Source organism: Podarcis liolepis (genome assembly GCF_965112155.1).
Source record: "Podarcis liolepis genome assembly, chromosome: 3".
Lineage (NCBI taxonomy): Eukaryota > Metazoa > Chordata > Lepidosauria > Squamata > Lacertidae > Podarcis > Podarcis liolepis.
Genome location: NC_139557.1, coordinates 78,681,128 through 78,704,755, shown reverse-complemented (window position 1 = coordinate 78,704,755; position 23,628 = coordinate 78,681,128). Strand labels below are relative to the sequence as shown.

Genomic DNA, 23,628 nt, shown 5'->3' with positions numbered 1-23,628 from the left:
GCTTTATTGATTTCCCTGTAGTGACAGTTCAGCCCTCTTCATGCTGTTGCTTAGCCCTTTCATATACAGAAAATTTCAACACAGACCTTTGCACAAGAGGTTAAACCCAAGACAGTACTATTGAATGTCTCAGTGGCATAAATGCATTTTTTCCTCTTCACAGGTGCTCATTTTGCATTTGATGCATTTAACATTCAGTAGGAGTGCTAAGCTAATTATACTCTTATTAACATATGTTGACTTGACATTACACCATAAAAATCTGATTTTTGCCACGGCTTCAGTCTCTAGAGACCATTAAATTATAAGGTTTTCTAGTCACTTAAATAAGAAAGTGTAACATCTCAATGTTTAAAATGTCTAGCATAATGCAACAAAGCAAGTTTGTTCTTCATGGGGGGGGGGAGACAGAATCACATGTGACTTATGCCAATTTATGCATACAGCTGTTTTCTGACACACCTTGCACCAGACAAGAGATTGGTAGGTATTACTAGCTACCATAGAAAATCCAAGAGAGGCTGGGGAAATATTAGCTATTCTCAATATTAAAGGGGTGAAGGAAATAAAATAGGTGAAGGGCACATCTTTTGTGAAGCATTTTCACGTTCCACAAAGTGGACTAGAGTGGGGTGTGATCTAAACACAAATGGGCAAAGTTTGATTAGTATGAAACAGCTGGGGAAATAGAATGAAAAGCAGAATGACTTCTTCAAGGCAAAGGAGAGCATCAGATGTCAAAATCTGCCTGGGGCTAGAATTCTAATTTTCCTCCCTGATGGACTGAATGCAACATTTTGAAGTGGGCATATGTGTGTTTCAGAAAAAGTGAAATGAGCTAAGATTTCGAGACCAAATCTTGGGAAGGACTCCACACAGAAACATAGAATTCTGTCACAAGTTATTTGCTGCCACTGTTGCATAGATTTTCTGCAGCATTCATATGTAAAAAGCACTTCAGATAACAACCTGTCACATGACTTTTTGAGCTACCTTGCTGGGGAAAGCACTCTAAATTCTATTAACTAGTCTTATACAAAGTGGTTATCATATACATTAGAGTATTGTGAATTCTAAAATTCACCATTGGAAGGAGAATAGCATTGCATTCCCCCCCCAACCCCCAAAGCAGAAATTTCTCCCAATTATTTGGAGACTTGCAGAAGCCACAACCGGTGGAAAAACAACTAGGGTTGGGTCATGGGAAGAGTAGCAGGGGGAAGTGGTGGCTACATGACAGGTCTTAAGTCCCACCAGCCATTTCCGCCCTGAAAATAATTCTCTTCCAGTATGACTTTGGATTGGAGAAGAGGCTGCTGGAGGCTGGGAAGTGTGACCTGACTGTGTAATGTGCAGTGCCAGCCTAATACATAAAGATGATTTGGGGGGGAAATCTCACCACTAATGGGAAATAAGAAGTGTGCATAATTGCAACAGAGGTAGCGATGAACTATTATGTAAATCATGGAACGTCATGACAATACCCCCAAACTCAAAAGCTTTTTTTTTTAATAAAAAAAATGGAAAATTCTATGACTTTCTAATTGGATGGCTTTTGCTTAGAATCCAGTAAATAGTTAACAGAAAAACGACAATATGTAAGCTTGAAATTCTGGCTGTTGTGTTTGCGTTCAGAAAGAAAAGCCACTCCCTTTATGCTGAAATACTTGTTATGTGTTGAATCAGGAGGCTGCTACACCTTCATCAATCAGGCTGCAGCCCAAATCAATAGCTGTGCTGCTAGGTTTTGTGAGGTGATTACTCTTAATTTTTCTTGAATGCTTTGAAAAGATTGCATCAAGCCATTAGCTGAAAAATCACATCTGTGGCAGACATGATAGGGTAGTATTTTCTGCCAGGAAAAGGGTTACGTACAAGGGGGAGGTATTTATATGTGCTTCATCCTTTGGCTATCATTACACAGAACTGTAGATGTGATGTTCAGCGGCACCATGGAGGCAAAAGAATCAAACTAGATGTGATGTCAGTTGCATTGAAGGAATGACTGTGGCAGAGCCCAAGCAAGATTGGGATTGCAGCAGGCAGGACAGGAGTTAAGACTTTGCTTTGCCATAGTCTTGATGACCACTGCTGGTAAGTCTCAGGAGGGAAGCTTTCGCTCCTTGCATGTCAGAGTTCAAGCTCTGCTTTGGCCCCATCTCTTCCTTTTTATTAGGCATTACTTGGCTAAGAAGAATGGCATGCTAATGCCAATTTGCCCAATACTGACAGCTGTAGACTACTCAATCCATTGTGTTGACTACTGATACAAACAACCAATGGGGCAACCTCTGTCATTTGCAGGTGTTTCAAATACTACACTTGCTGCTGCATTTTGCACTAGCTGTGGAATGTCTTCAAATACAACCCCACATAGAGCGCACCCCAATAGTCTAACCTGTAGGTTACCTGGGAATGTGTAACAGTAGCCAGGCTATCCCCATCCAGGAAAAGCCATAGTTGGTGCATCAGCCAAAGCCACACATGGGAACTCCTAGCCACCAAGTCTACCTGAGCCTCTAGTGACCACGATGGTTTCAGGAATACCCAACTATTTACTTGCTCCTCCAAGGGGAGTGAAATGCTGTCTAGAACAGGGAGTTTTACCAATTCCTATATATGAGAATTGTTCACACACAACAGATTCATCTTGCTTGGATTCAATTTCAATTTATTGGCCCACATTAAGCCCATTACTGCCTGTAACCACTTGTTAAAGATTCGAACTGCATCTCTTGATAGCAATGAAACACAGAGAGAGAGAGGGACAGACAGACTGCATATTGATGATACCGCTACAACTCTTCATATAAGTCTTCATATCAATATTAAACAGCATGGGTAGGTTTGTATAGGATTGCAGTCCAAATCCCTGTGGCTTTCCTAATATATTGTTATCAGCTTTTGGGGTGGGTTAAGCTGAATGCCTGGGTTTTCTTCTAATTCTTGGACTAGCCAGGCTAGTTTCCTAGTGAGGTAATGGGTCATTAAGGGAACAAAGGAAGGGGCTCTGTATGAGACAGCAAATGGGTGGAGCCCCTTCCGGCAATTCACAGGTAATTAGAAAGACAAAGCGGAGAGCAGGGTGTTTTTGGAGTGATGTGAGCTTGAAGCAAAGCAACAAGCTGGGAAGATAGAGCGATGTTTGATTTCTGCTTGACTCCAAGGTTGCAGCTCTGGGGGATGCAAGACCCTCTTGGGGTGTTAATGCTGTAAAGCTGATCAGGTTTTATATATAAACCATAAATGATAAAGACACTGCAGTCTTGGGTAAGCACTTGGAACCCCTGAAATCTCGTACAGCTCAGAGTTTGGGATGGTGTGCAACAATATTGTAACTTTGACCTAAGGGAAAAGAGAGTGGTTAAGTCAGTCTTAGCCCTTGGATGTATGAGGCTTGGACAAGTGCCTTTTGGAGCTATGATCTTTTATGCAGGTTATCCAAACGCAAAGCCAATGTTTCTGACAACCGTCCTCCACTGTGAGAAATACGGGGGGGGGGGAATACTCCATTTGGCCTATGATGGAATGAAACCCATCTAGAACAGAATAATGGTTGCAAAGACTTTTATAGGATTTAAAAGCTTGCCACTTTAGGATTAGTTCTCATTAAACCAGTAAAGCTGTACCTGGGCTCAATAATCCTCCCAACAAGCAACAGAGTTCACACAGATAATAAAAGAAAATAGTCAGGGAGAAAGGTTCTCATACGGAGCCCCTATAGCATCTGGAGGATTTCTTTGCATTGAATTATGAATTGAATTATGTGCATCTCAACTTGTAGTCTGAGGCAGTCCAGTCCAGACAATGGTGTACCACCTAATTCAAAACTAGACCTTTGAGACAAGTTACGTCCTGAATTCCAAACTACTTAGCACAAGCAGTCCTGAAAAGTGCTAGTAAAAGGGCAGCGTAATTTATAATAACTAGAGTACAATTTGTACCAACATGTATCTAAAGCGCAGTTTGTTAAATGAGCCCCGTGATCAATAAGACATCTATCTCAGTGCTTGCTGCCAACCAGCCTCCCCCCCAAATAGCTGATGGATTTTCTCGCAAGGTCACAACTGTCACATAAGTGCATAAAGGGTGTCGACTAGATCAGGTTCATGCTTTTTTTTAATAAAAAAAAACACTGAATAGCAGCATTAGGCTCAAGTACTTTGCAGCTCAAAACAAACTTCAGCATTAGCAACACAGTATCCAACAGATACTGCACATGGTGTCTGCTGAAATGAATCATTTCCTGTATTAAAGCACACACGGAGAGGAATTTTGGTTTAATTCGCAGGGAGATAAACACCGACAGACCACTGCAGAGGTTTGTACAAGACACACTGAAATTCAGCTTAATGGCATAAAGCATTCACAAGCCAGCCCATATGTGAAAAGTGCACCGGGGAAGTCTCCAGAGGAGTAGGAGGCTGCAGTGGCAACCAGCTAGCAGGATGATCAAGAAAGTGGGCGAAAGCAGCTGGAACAATGTGATTTCTGGGAACCTCTGGATCCCCAGGAAGTAGTAGACTTATTGCCACTTGCCAGGCACATGTGCTTCCCTAGGGAACAGGTTACAGATAAGTAACCTGCAAGACCTATTGCAGTCGTTAAGAGTCGTCAACAGGCTCATCTCAGCTAACTGCCAATCACCCATTCCCACCACCCTTCTGAGTAATACCCCTCCCCACCTTCTCACTATATAGAAGAATCTGGCAACTTCTGTTTCAGTGTATCTGAAGAAGTGTGCATGCACATGAAAGCTCATACCAAGAACTAACTTAGTTGGTCTTTAAGGTGCTACTGGAAGGAACTTTTTTATTTTGACTAGGGAACAGGGTTAGCTAAGGTCAGCAGGAAGGAGCTAGTGGTAGACTTGCAAGGGCAAAACCCTATAATACTCTTTATTAGTGCCCAAATTAAAGTTACATAGGGGAGGGACAAATGTGGGAAGGGAAAACTTCTAAGTGATGCTTTGTGGTAATCTTTGCAGCCACACTGTTACCAAAGGACTCACTTCAGTTGGCACTCTGTGAATGCCCTTGAACGTTCAACCTGCAGGCGACACAACTCCCATGAGTGCAGATTCTTTCCAAGCGCAACAGAGAAAGCAAACCTGGGTGTACCCTGGCTGCCCTCATCAGAATGAGACTACTTGCTTCTCTTGGGCTTGAGATATATGCTAATACCTAACTCAGCACCTGATCAATTTATCAACTGCCATGAGCCAAATATGGCATGCTGTCTTGATGGGCTCACGATCCTTACCTTTGCTCCCTGAAAATGCTCGGTCGTACAGTGGTGGGAAAATTGTACTGTTGTACGTCTACAAATTTTTGTCTTGAAGGAAACTTTCCTCTAGCCTCTCCCTCAATATAATTACATATTTTTCCTCAGGTAACCTTACTTTAAACCACCTTCTAAGTCCTTTATGGTTTGTCCCCAAGAAACCACTTTCTAAAATCTTTATGGATCCTCACCCAAACTGTTCCAAGCATTTGCTTACTCAAACCACAAAGCAATTACACATTCAAATTTTAGTTCTGTAAATAAGCATTTTTCTCTTCAAACCCACATCGGTGGTCCTTGCTAATTCCTCAAAATAATTCGGGTAACTGAAGTTACTGTGCAATCTTCATGTGCAACGATTCTGGATAAAAGATCTCAAAATATCTGTCTACAGAATCAACTTCAGGTTATGCGACTCCATAGATGATCTCTCAAAGAACATCAGTTATATGTAAGCAACCTGCTATTTTTCCTTGAGGCCTCTGTGTAGTTACACATATGCAGGACTTGGTAAATGCAACTGTACTTAGGAAAACAGGAAGTGGAAGACTGCCAAATGCCAGCTTTTGTGTGCACAACCAATAGGGACACGGGTGGCGCTGTGGTCTAACCCACTGAGCCTCTTGGGTTTGCAGATCAGAAGGTTGGCGGTTCGAATTCCCGTGATGGGGTGAGCTCCCATTGCTCAGTCCCAGATCCTGCCAACCTAGCAGTTCGAAAGCACGCCAGTGCAAGTAGATAAAGAGGTACCGCTCTGGCAGGAAGGTAAATGGTGTTTCCGTGCACTGCTCTGGTTTCGGTGTTCTGTTGTGCCATAAGCGGCTTAGTCATGCTGGCCATATGACCGGAAAGATGTCTGTGAACAAACGCAGGCTCCCTTGGCCTGAAAGCGAGATGAGCGCCGCAACCCCATAGTCGCCTTTGACTGGACTTAACTGTCCAGGGGTCCTTTACCTTTACCTTGCACAACCAATGCACAATACTTTATGGTGGAAGGGGTGGGTAAAGTTGGAGCGCTGCATTGGTCGGTGATGGAAATACGTATTGAAAGGACAAGGGATGCAGCCTTTTCTCTAGCAGAAGGAAACAAAAAAGGAAAATGTCCCATCATAGTTGAAAGTCAGATCTTTTGGCTGGATTACAGTACAACATTGTCTGTATGCATAAGAAGAAAATATGGATCATCACAGACACCATGTAAGTCACTGGCCTCCATATTGAGAACACAAGACTCCAAACTGGCATAGCTGGTTTTATAGATGGATACAGATTTAACAGAAGGGTTTTTGAGCTCTTGAAGATTCTTGAGATCTAGAAGGGGACCTAAAGAACCAAAGGAGCAAGGATAAAGATAGCCCCTTGCTGATGCTGACCCTGATGCTAAAGGCATCTGGATGGAAGTTTGGAGTAACACGTCGGTATTAACAACAACAAACAACAACAACAACAACAACAACAACAACAACAACAACAACAACAACAACAACAACAAAATCATACCACCATTCACCCAAAGATTACAGTACTCACCTCTTGGAAGATGCCCTTGAGTCAGGGTGGGAAACTCTGGCAGGCCTAAGACCAAAGGCAGCTCACAGCCAGAGGCTCCATGGGTTGATTAGAAGCAATGGCTGGCGATGATACAGTTTCTTTTGGAAGCTGAGGCTGGAATTCCAGCCACCCCCACCTCCATCCATCATAAATAACTCTTGTTGCTTTTTCTTTCAGTCTTACCCCTGAAAACTTACATTCATTTAATAAAAGAGAAACAAAAATGGACAAGGCTATCTTTGACTGAATCAAAATTTAATGGCAAACTTTTGAAACTCAGTCTCAATATGCATTTATAATACAAAACATTATGCAAGTCAGAATAATGTACCGTTACATAAAGCACGCAGACAAGCTTTGACTATTTAAACATCCATTTTCATATTTCCTGCTGCGCTTCACAATGCTCTGAATCTGTTCTATTGTTTGGCAGTTTAATAATCAAAGTTCTTGTTTTTATTGACATCAGCTGCTAAGCAAGTTGCATTGCAGATGCATCAACACCTAAAGGCAGCTTTGCTGGACTAGGTAACTGAAAAACAAACTTTCAGGAAGCAAGCAGCAGATTTTCCATTCACAGGCCTGGTTCACATGTCAAAGAGCCAGACTATGGCTTAGTGTGAACACACAAGCATCAGATTAGATCATTGTGGCTTACTTCTCTGCCATTCTGATGCTCCATTGAGCTAAGTCATGGTTTGGCATGTTTCTCTTAATAGTTTATGGTTAGTGATTGGTCCAGGAGAGCAAAACTATGATCCCCTGACACACTCAGGTAAACAATGGTGTAGCTCAGTGCAGTGGTAGGACTACTGAGGACAAGAAAAATGGCCAAATTCTCTTCTTTGGAAGCCTGTTTATTTGTGCTAAGCCATGTTTTGGCTTAATGTGACAACGGCGTGCAAACCAGGTCACTGTCTTATCTATGCAGCTAGTATAACGTTGATCCTTTTGTGAACTTGTCCTTCTGTAGTCAAAAGAAATCCACCCCGAGATATATTTCTGTTTCCTCTGTGCAAATTGCCCCCCTGATAGCCTTATCTGACTCTCAGTCATATTATAGGCAAGGATTTCGTAAAGGGGATCAACCGGCTGCATTTTGATTTTACCCAAGTGCTTTGGGTAAAATCAGAAGTCCAAGATCATTGGAGGGAGGGAGGGGAATCACAGTAATGCAGCTTTCCATTCCAGCATGGAAACAGGGGCAATGCTCTAGTGCAGTGGTGAGGAACATCCTAGTCCTCCAGATGTTGTTGGATTGCAACTCCCGTCTATCTCAAACAGTATGACCAATGGTCAGAGACAACAGAAGTTTTAATGCAGTAGCACCCGAAAGGCTAAAAGCCCTGGGGCTATCTAAGTTATTCAAGGAGTATGAGAAGAAGCCATGCTGCAGCAGCTTCCATGATACTTGGATAATGGAACCAGGGTACTCAAACAACTTTTCCTCAAGCAGTACTGAATACACTTATTTCAGCTCAGCTCAGCACATCACACGTTGACTGGCAGTCTGAACCACTGGGGACATATCCATATGTCCATTCATCAAGAACAACCTGTTAAGAATTGTCCATCACATTTCAACTGTTCTTGAAAGGATACATTTGACCTTTCAAGAATGTCAAACTTAGTCCTGTTTTTTACCTTGTTTTCTGGAGTCAGCTCTAATCTATTGGTCCTGGGACAGGATCTTGTCAAGTATAACAAAATTAGATGCTTCTTTGTAGCTTAAGAAATGTAAACTGTTTACTTTCACTTTATTGAGGCTCTGAGCAGAACCTATCAAGACCTGTTTATAAATGATATTTATGCTTCTTTGAATAAGAGTGCTATTCTCATGCTACAAGATGAAATGCATAAAATTCTATTGTGGAAGTCTAATCTCTCAAACTGAGAAAATTCAAAGAATTGCACAGGTCTTCAAAAATGCAATTGGGTGGGGAATTTCAGTGGAGATTTCAAGCGACCGACCTTATTATGGCAGCGGGTAAGCTAGTGTGGTGCCACACTTTAAGAAGTAAACACCTAAAGACTTAGAGCCTAATACTGTGGCAAATGTTGGTATATAACAAAAAAGACAGGCAAAGAAACTTTCCCCAGTAGTAACAGAACAAAAAGCTTAACTACCTGTGAATATAAGTAGAAATTAAAAAATTCAAAGAATTACGTGATTTTCCTGAGTCTACCAGATAGTTGAGCTACAGTGAACAATCGGGTAAGCTTATTTAGAAAGACAAAGGCTGAAAAGAGAATTTATTGTGGAAATCAGAATCAAGGCACTTATAATCTCTGTCAGATTTCTGACTCTATTTGCCATTATATATACACACAGTCCAATCAAAGATCAGTGTCCTGTGATTATATTCATATTCCTGGGCAGTGGAACATATCAGTGCAAATATTTGTCTTAACATAATTTTTTATGGCTACAAATAAATAATAATGGCTGTGCTCAACCCAGTAACAATATTCGCACAGGGAGATAATTATGGGTTATGGGCTCTGTGTAGCGTTTCATTAGTGCTCCTCTAACAGCACATTTAAATACTAAACTTTTCTGATTAAAAGCCGCAACATCTTAGCAAGTCAGGAGCATTTCATGTATATATTAATCTCTTTTACATCGGGCCCCAAAAATCAAGTGGGAGGACCTTTTAATTAGAAACATGATACATGCGAACCTGTATCTGTATATTAAATGGTCACCACATGTTGGCCATTTTAACTGATTTTCTATGGTGACCAAAACTAAAAGATTTACTGCATTGCCAAGATTTTTTTAGCTTTTGCTGTGGCAGACACTGTGGCTTGTTGGGGGCGGGGATGAGGTGGTTGCCTCCATATGGTACCTGTTTCTTGTGCATGAGTCGTAAGCTTTGCCTTTTCTTCTCATTTGTATCTCTCAAGACAAAAGCCCTAACGCACCCCCCACCCTCAATGCACATACAGTTATTCTGGATCATATCCAAGAATGGGCCCCAGCCATTTTTCCACGTCTGCCACAGGCATCTTTTTCCTTAAGGCATAATCTTCAACCTGCAGAATGAACCAAGAGAGGGATAATTTAGCATTTTAAGAGCTGAGACTTCAACTTCTCTGTGCAATCAAAGTATCTGAGAAATTAAGTCTCACCACCTCTGCTCTCTACACTTGCATCCTTTTTTATTTAAAAAAAAATGCATTTCTACATATAAAGTATAAAAACACATAAAATAAGACAAAAAACTAGACAAACTACAAAGACTTCCAAACTACTGCAACAAACACAAAACGTTCAAATTAGAATGTCAAAAATTGCAGATCCAAATTGGACATTAAAAAAATGATCCCAATGTATCTGCTTCTCCCCAAATAAACTGACTTGGACTCTGCAATCATCATCTGAGGCCCTTCTTTGTGTGCCTCCTCCATGCGAGGTCTCTCCGCGGAGGGTGGCAGCACAAGAACGGCCTTTTCTGTGGTGGCTTTCCGTCTGTAGAATGCTCTCCCCAGGGAGGCTTCCCTGGCGCCTTCATTACATATCTTTAGGCGCCAGGAAAAAAATGTTTCTCTGTAACCAGGCCCTTGGCTCATTAAACAATCGATGGCCCTTTAAATGTGTTTGTTGGTTCATTCCAGTGAAACAACAGGTCCAGGGCTAGTTGGTGTGACTGCAGTCCTGCTTAACGCGTGTCTGCAGAGGCTGAAATGGAATACAGGGCAACTCATCAGCTTTGCCAAGAGACCAAATCCACTTGGCTCCACCATGCCCTGAACTGTTTCTATTCCACATGGTATTTATAAGTATTGCTATGTAATTTTGAGAGTTTCTTCTTCCCTTCTCATCCCCTTTTTTTAGGCCATAGTATGCCTTTTAGATTGCCATGTCTTTTAGACAGTCCCAGCCCATCAGTTTAACAATCTTGAGTTTTTTTATTCATCTTATGTAAGTTACTCTGAAAGCCTTTTCTGCTAAGGAGCTAGAGAGTGTGGGCCTTTTTTTAAAAAAAAAAAGTGTTTGTGATACTTCTTTTGGGATAGAAATCTTTAAAGACACAAAAGGTCTAAGGGAGTTCATGTCAGAAAGATCTTGTTTACAGATCTAAGAACTATTTTCAAAAGGTTTGTGGTTTTTACAGCACCCATCACATTTAAAAGAAATGGCCCTTATCAGATTGAAATATATAGTACTGGGAAGGCAAGAAAGGATGTCAAACAACTGCTAGAGGTGCTCAGGCCTTACCTGATCTTTCAATATTTTCCCAACAGCAAAGTACTTGGATTCAGGGTTGGAAAAGTAGAGACCTGACACTGCTGAAGCAGGCAGCATGGCTAAGGATTCTGTCAGCTGAATACCTGCAAGCATCAATGGAAAACATTTGTAGTTTATTACTTAGAAGAGTGTGTTGTGGCTGGAGAATGAGCTGTGTGATGTGCTTTGATTCAAATCCCACCTCAGCGAGGAACTCACAGCATGGCAAGCTACAGCGCTAGCCCATGTTACCCAATGTATAATATGGATGTTACGACACTGGCGTGCCTCACCTGAGGGTTAACAAGATAATTAACGTGAATCATTTCAAGCACTTAAAGAGGTACTGCTTTGGAAATAGGTACTTATGCTAATAACCCAATTTAAGGGCCATGGATCAGTGGCCTGTTAGCTGGGGGTTGATGGGAGTTGTAGTACAAAACAGCTGGCAGGCAGCAGGATGGAGGAGGCTGCCCCACAGCATTCTTATACAACATTATTTGGTTATACCTTACTGATTACAAAAAAGTATATTCTGTGAATGAGCTATTGTCATGGACTGGCTGGATGCAGAGAAGTGGTGGGAGGCACCCCCCCCCCCAAAGGGAAGAAGGCTCAGAGCCAGGGGATTGGTGGTGGGATTACAGTGAGTGGTCAGAAGGAGAAGAGGGAGAAGAGTGGGGGGAGGAGGTGTCGGACGCTGAAGAGCTAACAGGGTTTAGTGAGGAGGGAGAGTCCGTGGCAGAGAGCAGTCCAGAATCAGAGGCAGAAGCAGAGGCTGGAGAAGAAGGGGTCAAGAGGCAGAGATAAGGCAGGCTGCTGAAGCCGCCAGGAGGTCCCCGTCCTGCTGCAACCAGGTCTCTTCTGTGGTAAAAATTCGCTTCTACACCACTTGTTTGTAATCCAGGTGAGAGTCCTTCTAACTAGCAGCAGAGCAGTGGGTTGGCAAGGCTGTCCTATTGCAACAGTTTTAATTAACGCTGGGCCGCTCCTGGATGCTGGGCTTGAGTTTACTTCCTTGGTTCCATGTTTTATTTAATGTTCCCTCACCTGAGTATGAGCAAGGTGGTGGTGTAGAAGTTAATTCTTATCACACCTCCCCCCGGTCTCCCAGAACCAAAAGAGGATGGAGTAAAGACAGGCAAGGTGACAGAGTATCAGATTGCTTGGGAAGGACCCAGGGAATGAGGAGACTTAGGGAGGTGCTGGAAGGCCAAAAAAGAGAAAATAATAAATAAAATAATAATAATAATAAATTTTATTTATATCCCGCCCTCCCCAGCCGAAGCCGAGCTCAGGGCGGCTAACAACAATAAAACAGTACAAAAGTACAGCATAAACAACATTCTAAAATCATTCACTATAAAATTAATTATGAATAATGAAAAAGGTTATTTAAAAACAAAAAAAGTAAGTTTAAAATCAGACGTCAGCTAAAGTACCTGTTGCCTCCTCAATGTTTGCAAGTCTCCACATGGTGAGTTTTTCCAGGTGGTCAGGTTGACAGGGATACCCAGGGGCAGGACGAATCCCCTCATATCTGATTCTACGCAGGTCTGAAAATTCCAGCTGTTCACCCTCAGAGTAAGCCCAAAATTCTTTCCGGACCCTTTCATGCAGCTCCTCGGCAAATGCCTTGGAACAAAGCAGAAGCAAGTTGCAGTCTGAATCCAAGTACTTAACACACAGTTATTTTTATCTGTCACTTAAATGTGTTTCAGTATACTTTACCCATGACTTCAATTCATTACAGACAAGAGCGTTGAAGAAACCAGGTTATTTCCTACATCTCCTTATTTATAGTGAAATGTTTACATAAAAATAAGCTGGGCCATTATTTCTACACTTTTAACATATCCTTTAAAAATTCAGAACAGCTAAGCTGTGGAAAGACACAAACCCTGCTCCTTTGGCCTCCTGATATTCATATATTTGGGAGAGTATGAAAAACTATCTCAGCAAATTAGATTTTCCAAAAGCCTGCTGAAACAGGAAAATTGGTATACTTTTATTTATTACTATGTTTATAAGAAATATGACTCCACAGGGACTCTGGAACAATATGCTCTTTTTTTGGCCCTTTCAGATGCATGTAAGTGGCAAGTCGGATGATTCCCTCGCAAAAAAATAAAAATCTTCAAGAAAGTGTACTTATTTGGTTTTTTTCTGTCCATGAAACCAGTTTTAAATTGCTTATCATGTTTGCTTCATTGTTTTCAATTAGAAAAACCTGAATTAAAAATACAATCTTCATTCAAAATTAATAAGATAGGAAAAACTTAAAACAAAAGCTCAAATCCAGGCATTTTTTTAAAAAAAAATCTCACAACACAGCCAGCTCAAATAAAAAAAATTGTCATTGTAACAATCCAGCGAGAATTCTCTTAACTGACAATATAGATCACAAAATTACTAGGAGCGAAGGCAATGTGTGCAAAAGTTGTAAGGTGAAAGGTTTCAGAAACAGGGAGAACTAAGAGGGTTTATGTTGCAAGTTCACAAAATTATGGATGACTATGGTATAGCAATGTTTCCTCAGAGCAATAAAAGCTACCAGCTTAATTGGTCTACCAACAACTAGTAGTCATAATAATAAAGAGGCGGCCCTTCCACATTCTCTCGTGTTCACAGCAACATACCTTGTTGGGGAAATCCCAGTGCGAATTTGATGTCTGATTTGAAATTGGAAGATTTGTTTACCTGCATCCTTCCTTTCTACTTGTTTACCAGACAGAAGTCCAGAACGCCTGGCAACTCCCCATTCAATCTACTCTAAAGAAAACACAGCTTGGGGCTGGACTAGGGCACGCCTCCCACCAGCTCTTTAATCTCTCTTGTCAATTAATTCACCTAGATCTCAGTCGCCTAGAAAACTGTTACATGAAACTTAACAGAAGTATAATTACCTCTGCTAAGCGATCTCCCAGTGCTTTCACCATTATGATATTGTAATCGTCAGACTGCTTCTCATATTCTGTGCATAGCTCATCTACTCCAAAGCATGCCACAGCGAAAAGACCCAAATAGTCAGGTATACCTGACTCCAGAGGGGATATGAAATCAGACAAGCAGTAATAGGGATCAGTAGAAGAAGAGTCTTTCTCAGCCTGCAATAATAAATGAAAGTCTAGTTGTATTTCTCCCCCCAATATGTTCAAACATATATGAAAACTTTTATGAGGTTATATTAAGATGGTGCATAATGCCAAAAGGCTGCACAAGATAAACAGAAACTCACAATTCTTCTTCCAAAATTAAATATATAAAAATAGAACACGTATCAAAAGACTATGATATACCACTTACAGCCATATGAACTATAATAAACTCATCATCCTATATACAATTCAAAAGTTAATTTGATGGTGTTTAAATATTTATTGAAAAGAATTATAAACAGATCTTTAACTTACAAGCCAAGCCAAAGCAAAGCAAAGCAAACACACACACGCACACACGCACACTGAGAACCCCAAGGTCCAACAACCAGATGCAGGTGCAAAATAGTGGCTCAGGCAGGTGTACATACACTAAGAATTAAAGAAAAGGGTCCTCTGAGCACATATTCAGTCCAAGAATGTGTGACCAGTACCAAAAACTAGGAACCAAACTCTCAAGTCCTTTCACATGAAAATCCACTCCAGATTTCCCCTGCCAAGTGCTCCTTTCCAGTAACTTAATTTAGCATGGAGCTTTTTAGTTGTGGCTACTGTTAGAAAACTGGATGTCAAAAACCGTTACAGATATCCTGGCAGATCACCCAGATTTCTACCACTGGGTCCAAATACGTCAACCTCTGGTTTACCTGAATGAACATGAATTATACAAACTCCAAAACTACTTCGGGCACACAAGTCAACATACTTTTGATGTTAAGTAGAAGAGTTTTACATCCTACCTGTTGCCTTAACCCACAGAATTTAGCTATTGGTTCTGAAGACTGCACTTCCTCTTCTGTGGCATATAAATAAATGTCATCTTGAACACTCCGAGCTGGCCAGAATCCAACCAGACCTTTAGCTTTAAATCTGTTTTGCATAATCAAAGTTTTCAGCAAATTCTGCGCATCATTATAAACTTTTTTTGCCTCTTCCCCTAATAAAGGAAAAAGAATCCTTAAGCACATACGAAAAAATTAACTTAAAAAACGGTTGGGTGATCATTTTTCATTGTTTTGCAGCTATATCATAAAGTTCACTTCCTTTATTTTCACTGTTATAGTCTATTAATGACAACACATGGACAAGACTAAATACAGTATGAACCTGGGCTAGCATCAAATGTTTCAGAGCAAAACAAAATTACTGCAAACATAGTAAATGTAAACAGAACAGCATTGTAACCAAGTCTTCCATAAAAGCTACTAGGCCGCAACATTTTATTACACACTAGTCTATCAACACATGCCTGCGTTAATAAAATGTGGCCTTTTTTTAATTAAGTCAAATACTGCCTGGTCTTCTGAAAGTGATTCATAATCACCACAAGCAACTAGCTGAGTTGTTTATTCACAAACCTTTCATAAAATCTATTTGCTTTAAAGCAAGGTTGGGGATCCTTTGGCCTGGGGAGCAAATGAGGCCTGCAAGCCTTGATCCAGCCCTTAAGACTCTTTTTGAGCCATGCCTCCACCTGAACGCCACACCCTTCACTGCTCTATATGTGCTTTAGGCTGTCTGGAACGTGTTCTCCAGGTGGGATAAGAAGCCTTTTTGCTTGTCCGGAAGGAACAACGTGTGTTGGGATATAGAAAGTCACATCCATTGCCCTCCACTTTTGTCCTGCCACCACAGCAGTGTGGCTCCCAGAAGATTTGTCATGTGTCTACCCTAAAATTAATGGGGTATGGGTGGGATGGTGAATTCTTTGCTTTCGCCTGCTCCTGACAGTTTACAGCTGATGTTTCATTAGCTGTCACAATTTTCCTACTGCACCAGCACATTAGTGAGCTTCAAAATGACCGACCAATCTCTCTCTAATTAACATGGCTCTCATGTGTACTGTTGTGCATATTCACACAATTTGAAGATACAGTGGTACCTCGGGTTACAAATGCTTCAGGTTACAGACTCCACTAACCCGGAAGTAGTACCTCGGGTTAAGAACTTTACCTCAGGATGAGAACAGAAATCGTGCAGCAGCAGCAGCGGGAAGCCCCATTAGCTAAAGTGGTACCTCAGGTTAAGAACAGTTTCAGGTTAAGAACGGACCTCTGGAACGTATTAAGTTCTTAACCAGAGGTACCACTGTACTCTATCTACCTTTTAGATTCTCCACCACAGAACACTACTGTGTTACTCACCCACTGTTTTATCGTTGAAGATTTTAGGAAATCCCCGGTTGGGATATTTGCCTCTGAGCTGCCAGACATCAAAAAAGGGCTTCCAGTCAATGTATTCCACCAGCTTCTGCACATCATAATCTTCAAAGACTCTAGTGCCGAGGAACAGCGGTTTAACTGTAAAAAGCGCAATGTGCAGATTTTGTAATTTGGAACATACTATGTGGGCTGCATCCACATCTGATGCACAGTGCATACCACTGCAGGTATTTAAAGCCTTAATACTATGGCAACTAAAATACAATATTGAACTAGACAGGCAGGTTTACAGAAAATGTCTGCCTCTTTGGAAGGATGGAGAAATAAGAGTGTGTGGGATATCCAATGAGTCCAAGTTATAGGACAACCACTGGTTTTAAGTTTGACTCCCTTATACCACTTGATCTGTTTAAATATTACCAGCTAAAATTCCAAGCGTAAGCTGTGCCGCTCTGCAGCAAGGGTGGAAAAACAATTAATTTTATGGAATAATTTGTTTATGATGGCTTGAGATTTTGTAAAAAAGAATTTGCTCCAACAGATGATTAAGCCATTGTTATGTGAAAAATCATGCCAGAATAAAGCCATTGGTCACTTGGGTAGCCCCCCTTACATGCTGTATTCGGCAGTGCTCAACTGCAGACTGTCGTGGAACGTTCCCAATGTGCTAAATAATCATACAAGCCTCTCTACATGTCCATATTTGAAAGGACAATCTTGCTTTGATGCAAGGCTGCTCACAGCTCCCATTTGCTGATTGTCACTTCACCCTGGACCCTGAATCTGCGTTGAGGAGGAAAAATGCAGACTTGGCTCTACAGTATGTCCAAAACTAGTACTATTCCTAAATCAGGTCATACCCTCATGTCAGTATCACACAGCTAAGTTTTCAATAACTATACAGTACATCCAAATCTTCTCTTAAGAAGAAAAGGGGCTCCAGCCTGGAGTTAGCAAAACTGCTCCCTCGATACAGTTATGTACTGTGAAGAAAACCGGACAAAGAGAGACTCAAAACGTCTGCCTTTGCTACAGGTATTCTGTAGTGATATCTAGAATCTACCTGCCAATTGTATCTATAAGGAACTAGAACCATGTTGTCCTTTCTGTTTCATTAACAAATTAGGGACATAAGAAGCTGTCTTATACTGAGTCAGACCACTGGGCCATCTAGCTTGTCTACCGTCATACCTCATGTTACGTCCATTTCATGTTACGTTCTTTCAGGTTCTTCCTGCGGCGACCCGGAAGTACTGGAAAGGGTTACTTCTGGGTTTTGCCGCTCACGCATGCACAGAAGCGCAAAATGACGTTATGCACAGAAGCGGCGAATCACAACCCACGTGTGCACAGACGCGCTGCTGCGGGTTGCGTTCTTTTCATGTTTGGAACGGGCCTCCGGAATGGATTCCGTTTGCAACCAGAGGTACCACTGTACACTATACTACCTACACTGACTGGCAGCAGCTCCCCTGGGTTCAGGCAAGGAATGTTTCCCAGCCTGACTTGGGAGATGCCGGAATTGAACCCGGGACCTTCTTATATGAAAAGCAGATGCTCAAGCACTGAGCTATGGTCCTTACCAAGCGCTCTCTCTGTATGAATAGGCCTAACGTAAGCAAAACTATGTTCTGATGCAAACAGATTTTAATGATTTTTACTTTCCCTTTTCAGCCATTACTGATAAAAGTGTATGGTAAACCTTTAGGGAAGCTGGCACTTAGTAGCTCAATTAGATCTCCAAGCTGAGGAAGTCATCCACTCTTCAAAACATGCAGGAGCCGTACTAGTCTTGAAACTTAGTAGGAGATAGAGTAGGACAGAACTTCTAGCCCAGGAGCGGGGAATCTCGGGCCTGGAAGCTGCTTATGGTACTCCAGGCCTCTCTATGCGATCCCAGGAACTCTCTCTAGGCTCTATTCTGCATCCTCCTAGTGTTTCTTGTCTTGCTGGAATGTGTCCTTGCCTGGCTGGATGATACACAAGGTTATACGGACGTGTGTAGAAACTAGCATATTGTACAAAAGGTAAAATTTACATACATATGACATGTGGCCCCCAGAAAATGGTCCAGAAGGGAATATATAGCCTATAGGCTGAAAAGGGTTCTCCATCTTATCCAAATCACCAAGTGACTCCTTAGGGAGGGAGGATAAGGGGAGGGTAAGGAGAGGGTGAGAACCCTCCAGACGATCCCAGGTTTGTGGCATAGGAATTTGGCTTCCACCCGTAACTTAAAATAATTATTTTTAACATTTTGTGACAAAAAGCTAAAATCCGAAGAAATACTCAGATTAACTGAAGTCAAGATTGGTTTTCAAATCGCTGTTAGTCCTCCTGAAAAGAATAAATCTTCTGTAATCTTATAAGGCAGAAAATGGTTTCTTAAAAGGCAAACTAACCTGGTTTAGATTCAGTTAGCCAATCGTAATAAAAGCCCTTATTCCTCGCCTGCTCTAGTGATAAATATCTCCTTTCCTGTGTAGGGAAAAAAAGACAGGTCTTCAGTTCTGAGCAAGCAACTATATCAGTTGATTTATCTGTTTTTTAAAAAATAAATGGCATGAAAGAAAAGCTAGTAATGACTAATGACTAGTACACTTGACATTAAGAAGGTCTGTTAGTGCTCTTTACCTTGAGAGAATCATAGTGGTCCTGTCTAATGTCTTCATATTCCTCTTGTATTTCTTCAAAGAAGTCATCCTTTAGATTCTCATCTAAAAGCTGAGAGCACTGAAATGAACACAGCATGCTGATTAGACTTGAGGGTGATGTAATGCAACTCAATACCTCTCCATCTCTCTCCGTCAGGCACTTAAATTCCCTCATGAAGTTATCAAGTCCATAAGAATATGGCTAATAACGCCCACCCCCAGCCGAAAAAATAAAAATGGAAGTTAAACTGCCAGGGAAAATATGATTGATTTGAAGTGCTTCTGGGTATGGTTCCTCTTTATCTTTTCTCAAGAGGGCTATTTAACACACAAAGCTTGCATGTGAAGGCGCTGGAGCTCACACAGAGACTTAAAAAATAAACATGTGACTGAGTTCCGACAGTAAGACTGAAAGGGAGGGAGTGGGATGAGGGGGGAGGTTTATCTTTAAGCTTTTTCTACTATAAACTCAAGTTTATATGAAGGCAAAACGTCACTTATTCTTGTCCCATTAAAAAACCTTTAAATAGGCCCAGGTGCCTTCTTACTGCCACTTAAAAAGGACCGAAGGCTATAGATTCCATTTACAGAGCAGTAAGGAGTGTCAATATTTCCCTCCACAGAACTGGAAAACCATTTAACTCTATACAGAGGCAGCAGAAGCCATTTTAAATCCTAGTGACACGGTTTAGAGGACTTGTGTCTCATCTGTAAGAGGGAAGAGTCTGAAAATGCAGTAGCTGAAACATAAGCCTTAGCAAAGCATATCAAATATATTTCCAAGTCACAGGCAAGCCACTTCTGAGATTTCTATTATTCATTAAGCAAGCTGTTATAGTCAGATTTAATTAAACCCTTGACTGCCTTAAGCATTCAAAAACAGCGCCCCAAACAGAAAAACACGGTATGATATACAGAAGTCTTTACAAATGCAGGATTTGTTTGGTAATATCTTACATTTTCTCGTGTAAATTGAGACATTCTTAAAATAGTTATGACCAATTGTATAATAAGAGTTCAGTTTCATGGATACTGCAAGTACCAACTGTTACAAACTAAAACAAAGCTTCAAACCACTGTCTGCCTCAAGAAGGCAAAGGCAGGGGCCTGTATTCAATTGCCCTGTTGGGAAAAAAAATCCCGAAGCATAATGATTTGGTCACTGATGGAAATATAATGCTATACTGAATGAGCTAAATCTGGTCCACTAGAATTAATCTTATCTTTGAAAAATACATTACAAACAGTAACCATTTTGTGTGGGGGTTCCGTTCCTGCCCCCCCTTCCATGTGTCATGTGGGGCGCACATAAGCCTGCATCACCCTACCCTTCCGGGTCCAAAATGACCCGCACATTAGCCATCACACATTAGTTGGACTTGCAGAAAATGTTCACCGCCTATACTAAAGATGGGACTAGAAATCACAACTTACAACCACCACACTCTTGGAGGCATCTAGGACGTGGACAACAGGAGCACTGTATCGTGGAGCAATTTTTACAGCTGTATGTGTCCTGAAATGACAGAAAAGACATATAGAAAAGCAACAGTATGAACACATATAGACTCAGCATCAAGCATTTTTGTGCCCCAATGGGAATGCTATAACATAAATCGCGCAAAACTCTCCCGTTCTCCGTTTAATGGAAATGATAGTCCATCTGCATGGGTAAAGGGGCACACTCCACACTATTTACAAGATCTTCAAGGACCTGTACTGTTTTGCTAATTCCTAACAGGGTACACGGCAATCACAACATGTCAAGATTGGGGAGCAGAGGTTATCTTAAGATGTCCCTATCCCTCTGGCAGGCCTTCAATCCTTAAAAGAGTGTCAGAGTTTCATTTGTGAATATATATATTTTTAAAAACCACTGGTTCTTTCGGAATGATTTTCTTAGGGAGAAGTGTCCGCTGCAAATGAAAGCAATTTTACACTGCTGCATTTCCTCTTTTTTGGCATCATTCTTTAGCTGTGCCTACAGACACTCCAGATTTTACTTAGGGGGTGGAGGTTGCTAAGCTCTACCTTCCCCTCCAGCACATAATGTTGTACTGTGCACGACAATGGAGTGGGAGGGAAAATTTGTGCCTAACTGTTCTCAGCCAACATCTTCAGCTGTCACGTTCATCTAAGTCTCTCTTCTGACAGCATATCCCCTTCAGAGCAACCTTTTTTCCCAGTCTTCTAAATGCATTCCCCTAGGCTTGGATAAAGCTCCTTTTTGACAGTCCATTGAGCCCGTCATGCCAGGATTTAGAATCCTGACATGCAAAATCCTGAGAATGCCAACTTTAATTTATTTTTGAACCATGAATTAATTTCCGTGGCTGCAGCAGCAGCAAGAGTGAATGGCAGCAAGTATTTCTAGCACGGGATTCAGGATAGAATAAGTTGTCCCAACTTCACATTCATAAATTGCTATCTGGACTACAATGCAACTGGAAGAAACTATTTGGAAACTTTGATGCACAGGTATATTTGCTGTTTCCATCAAGCCCAGCTTTCCTCATTCAATAACATATTGGGTAGGATCTAGACTTCACAAACTTCTATTGAAAGAAGGGACAAAGATCCAGTGGAGCCTCCCACTAGAGGAAGGGAAAGAAAACACTTATTGCCTGAATTCCCCTTCTGCCTACAGCACCACCTGCCAGATCCTTCAGAGCAGGTTTTCAAAAATAGCCTCTCATTTTCCTCCAGTAGAGTACCCCATGGGTAGAGTCTGGATCAAGCCCATTATATTGGTTAATAAATTATCTTCTGTTCTTAATGTTTATATTTCATTATTTCTAAATGTATAGGGTGTTTATTTCTTTTAACTGTTTTTGAAGTCTTAATTTTGCTACAGCAAATCTGTACTTCTGAAAAAAGAAAAAAATCACACTATATATCTCATAAGTCCTCCACTTAATCCCCTTGAAACATCAGCTTCAACATTACTTTTTTATTTTAAAAAACCTCACATTTTTCTTTACTTCACTTTAAACACACTAGAGCACTAGTACCTGAATGCATTTTAATTTAAATAATGTTAATTATCCAAAAGTTACATTTAAAAGGTTAAATTAAGAATAATACGGCCTCTATTAGATGCCTAACATTCTGGAGAACAACGTATTGCATATTTACATTTGCTTCTCCGTTGGGCACACCAAAAAGGACCCAACTTACCTGGAAGTAGTTGCTCCTCCAATCAGCAAAGGAATCTTGATTTCTAATCTCTCCATCTCCTTGGCAACAAATATCATCTCATCCAAAGAGGGTGTGATGAGGCCAGACAAACCAATGATATCTAAAAAATAAATGGTTAGAACTACTTTCATCCACAAGGTTCAATAGCCATTTCAGACAACAGCAACAAGAAGCAACCAGCCAACTGTGCGGTGAGCTCATGGCCTTGTCTAGATGTTTCCACTAACATTTCATTGCCCTAGACATAGTTCTAGGACAGTGGTAGGAAAACCACTGTCCCTCCAGATGTTGTAAGAGCCCAACTCCCAACAGGCTTATGCAGGGCTGGAAGAAGGGACTGTGACAATGCCCCCCACTACCCCATCCTACACAGTGGCACACTCCACCTCTTCCTCATCCTGTTCCCCACTGCCTTGGTTTGTTTTTTGCATTGCCACATGATAACATCAGAGGGAGTGTTAGGGCACACCATTTTGCTTTCCCAAACAGTTGAGAAAATTGCTCCATTCCACCTCATGACTGGGCCAGTGCTGACCCCAGCCAGCATGGCCAACAGCCAGGGATTGTGGGAATTGTAGTCCACAATTTATGGAGAGACACACGTTTCCAATCCTGCTCTCAGCACTCTTATTAATCTGTGAAAGGGGTATCAATGAAATATACAACATCCAGAATATCTGCCTGGCACCAGCAATGTTATGCTTTTGCTGCCAAGCAAATATACTTTTATTCCTCCAAGATTTTGATGTAACATGATGTAACTTTCTTGTAACGTTGATTTCTGTACGGTGGTACATAAAACACAACTGTAGTGTGTAACATTTTAGGAGGTAAAAGGATTCAGTACACCTCTGAATTAAAAGGTATTAAGACCAGAAAAAACACAAACTCCAATAGATCCAGATCAACCCATTATTTGTTACTCAAAGTCACAGCACGCCTGTTTTTTCCAACCTCCTAAAGGCATCTTAGTAATTGAAGTTCAAACAAACCAGAGATTGTACTGATCTATCTGCTCAGAATTCCCCAAGATTACTGAAAATTAACCTTTCAAGATGCAAATTCAAGATCATAATTTCAATGTGTGGGTTTTTTGTTTTGTTTTTTAAGATTGATGAATGGTGATGAAGCTCTCATACCTGCTTTGTTCTCAAGAGCAGCTCTGAGTATCTTGTCACATGGCGTCATGACTCCCAAATCAATAACTCTGGAGGGGGAGGGAAAATGGTACTTTGCTAGTCATCATGTGCATGTGCTTAATTAATCCATTTCTGCTATAAGGTATTATGAAGATCACTTATCCTGTTAGGAAGGCCAAAGGGAACAGCATTTGGCTTTTAATCTTTCCAGACAGCTGAGCAGCCAGACATCAGCCTTTCCCCAGCACTTTA

General features: G+C 41.2%; 1 protein-coding gene across 5 annotated transcripts in view; it reads right to left on the bottom strand.

Moving 5' to 3' along the window:
- Positions 1-7,072: 7,072 nt before the first annotated feature.
- The window catches only part of MTR (5-methyltetrahydrofolate-homocysteine methyltransferase), a 59,076-nt gene continuing 42,520 nt past the window's right edge, over positions 7,073-23,628 (bottom strand). For 4 of the 5 annotated variants that reach the window (XM_083496799.1, XM_083496800.1, XM_083496801.1 and 1 more), the window contains 11 exons: positions 23,377-23,444; positions 22,217-22,337; positions 20,474-20,555; positions 19,020-19,118; positions 18,788-18,863; positions 16,368-16,523; positions 14,964-15,160; positions 13,972-14,172; positions 12,508-12,700; positions 11,057-11,169; positions 7,073-9,870 (listed from right to left, as the gene is read on the bottom strand). In XM_083496799.1, coding sequence (XP_083352925.1) covers positions 9,784-9,870; positions 11,057-11,169; positions 12,508-12,700; positions 13,972-14,172; positions 14,964-15,160; positions 16,368-16,523; positions 18,788-18,863; positions 19,020-19,118; positions 20,474-20,555; positions 22,217-22,337; positions 23,377-23,444 — 1,393 coding nt within the window. In that variant the 3' untranslated portion in view covers positions 7,073-9,783. Of the gene's footprint in view, positions 9,871-11,056; positions 11,170-12,507; positions 12,701-13,971; positions 14,173-14,963; positions 15,161-16,367; positions 16,524-18,787; positions 18,864-19,019; positions 19,119-20,473; positions 20,556-22,216; positions 22,338-23,376; positions 23,540-23,628 lie in introns of those variants that run through there. The other variant, XM_083496803.1, reaches the window with a different exon arrangement.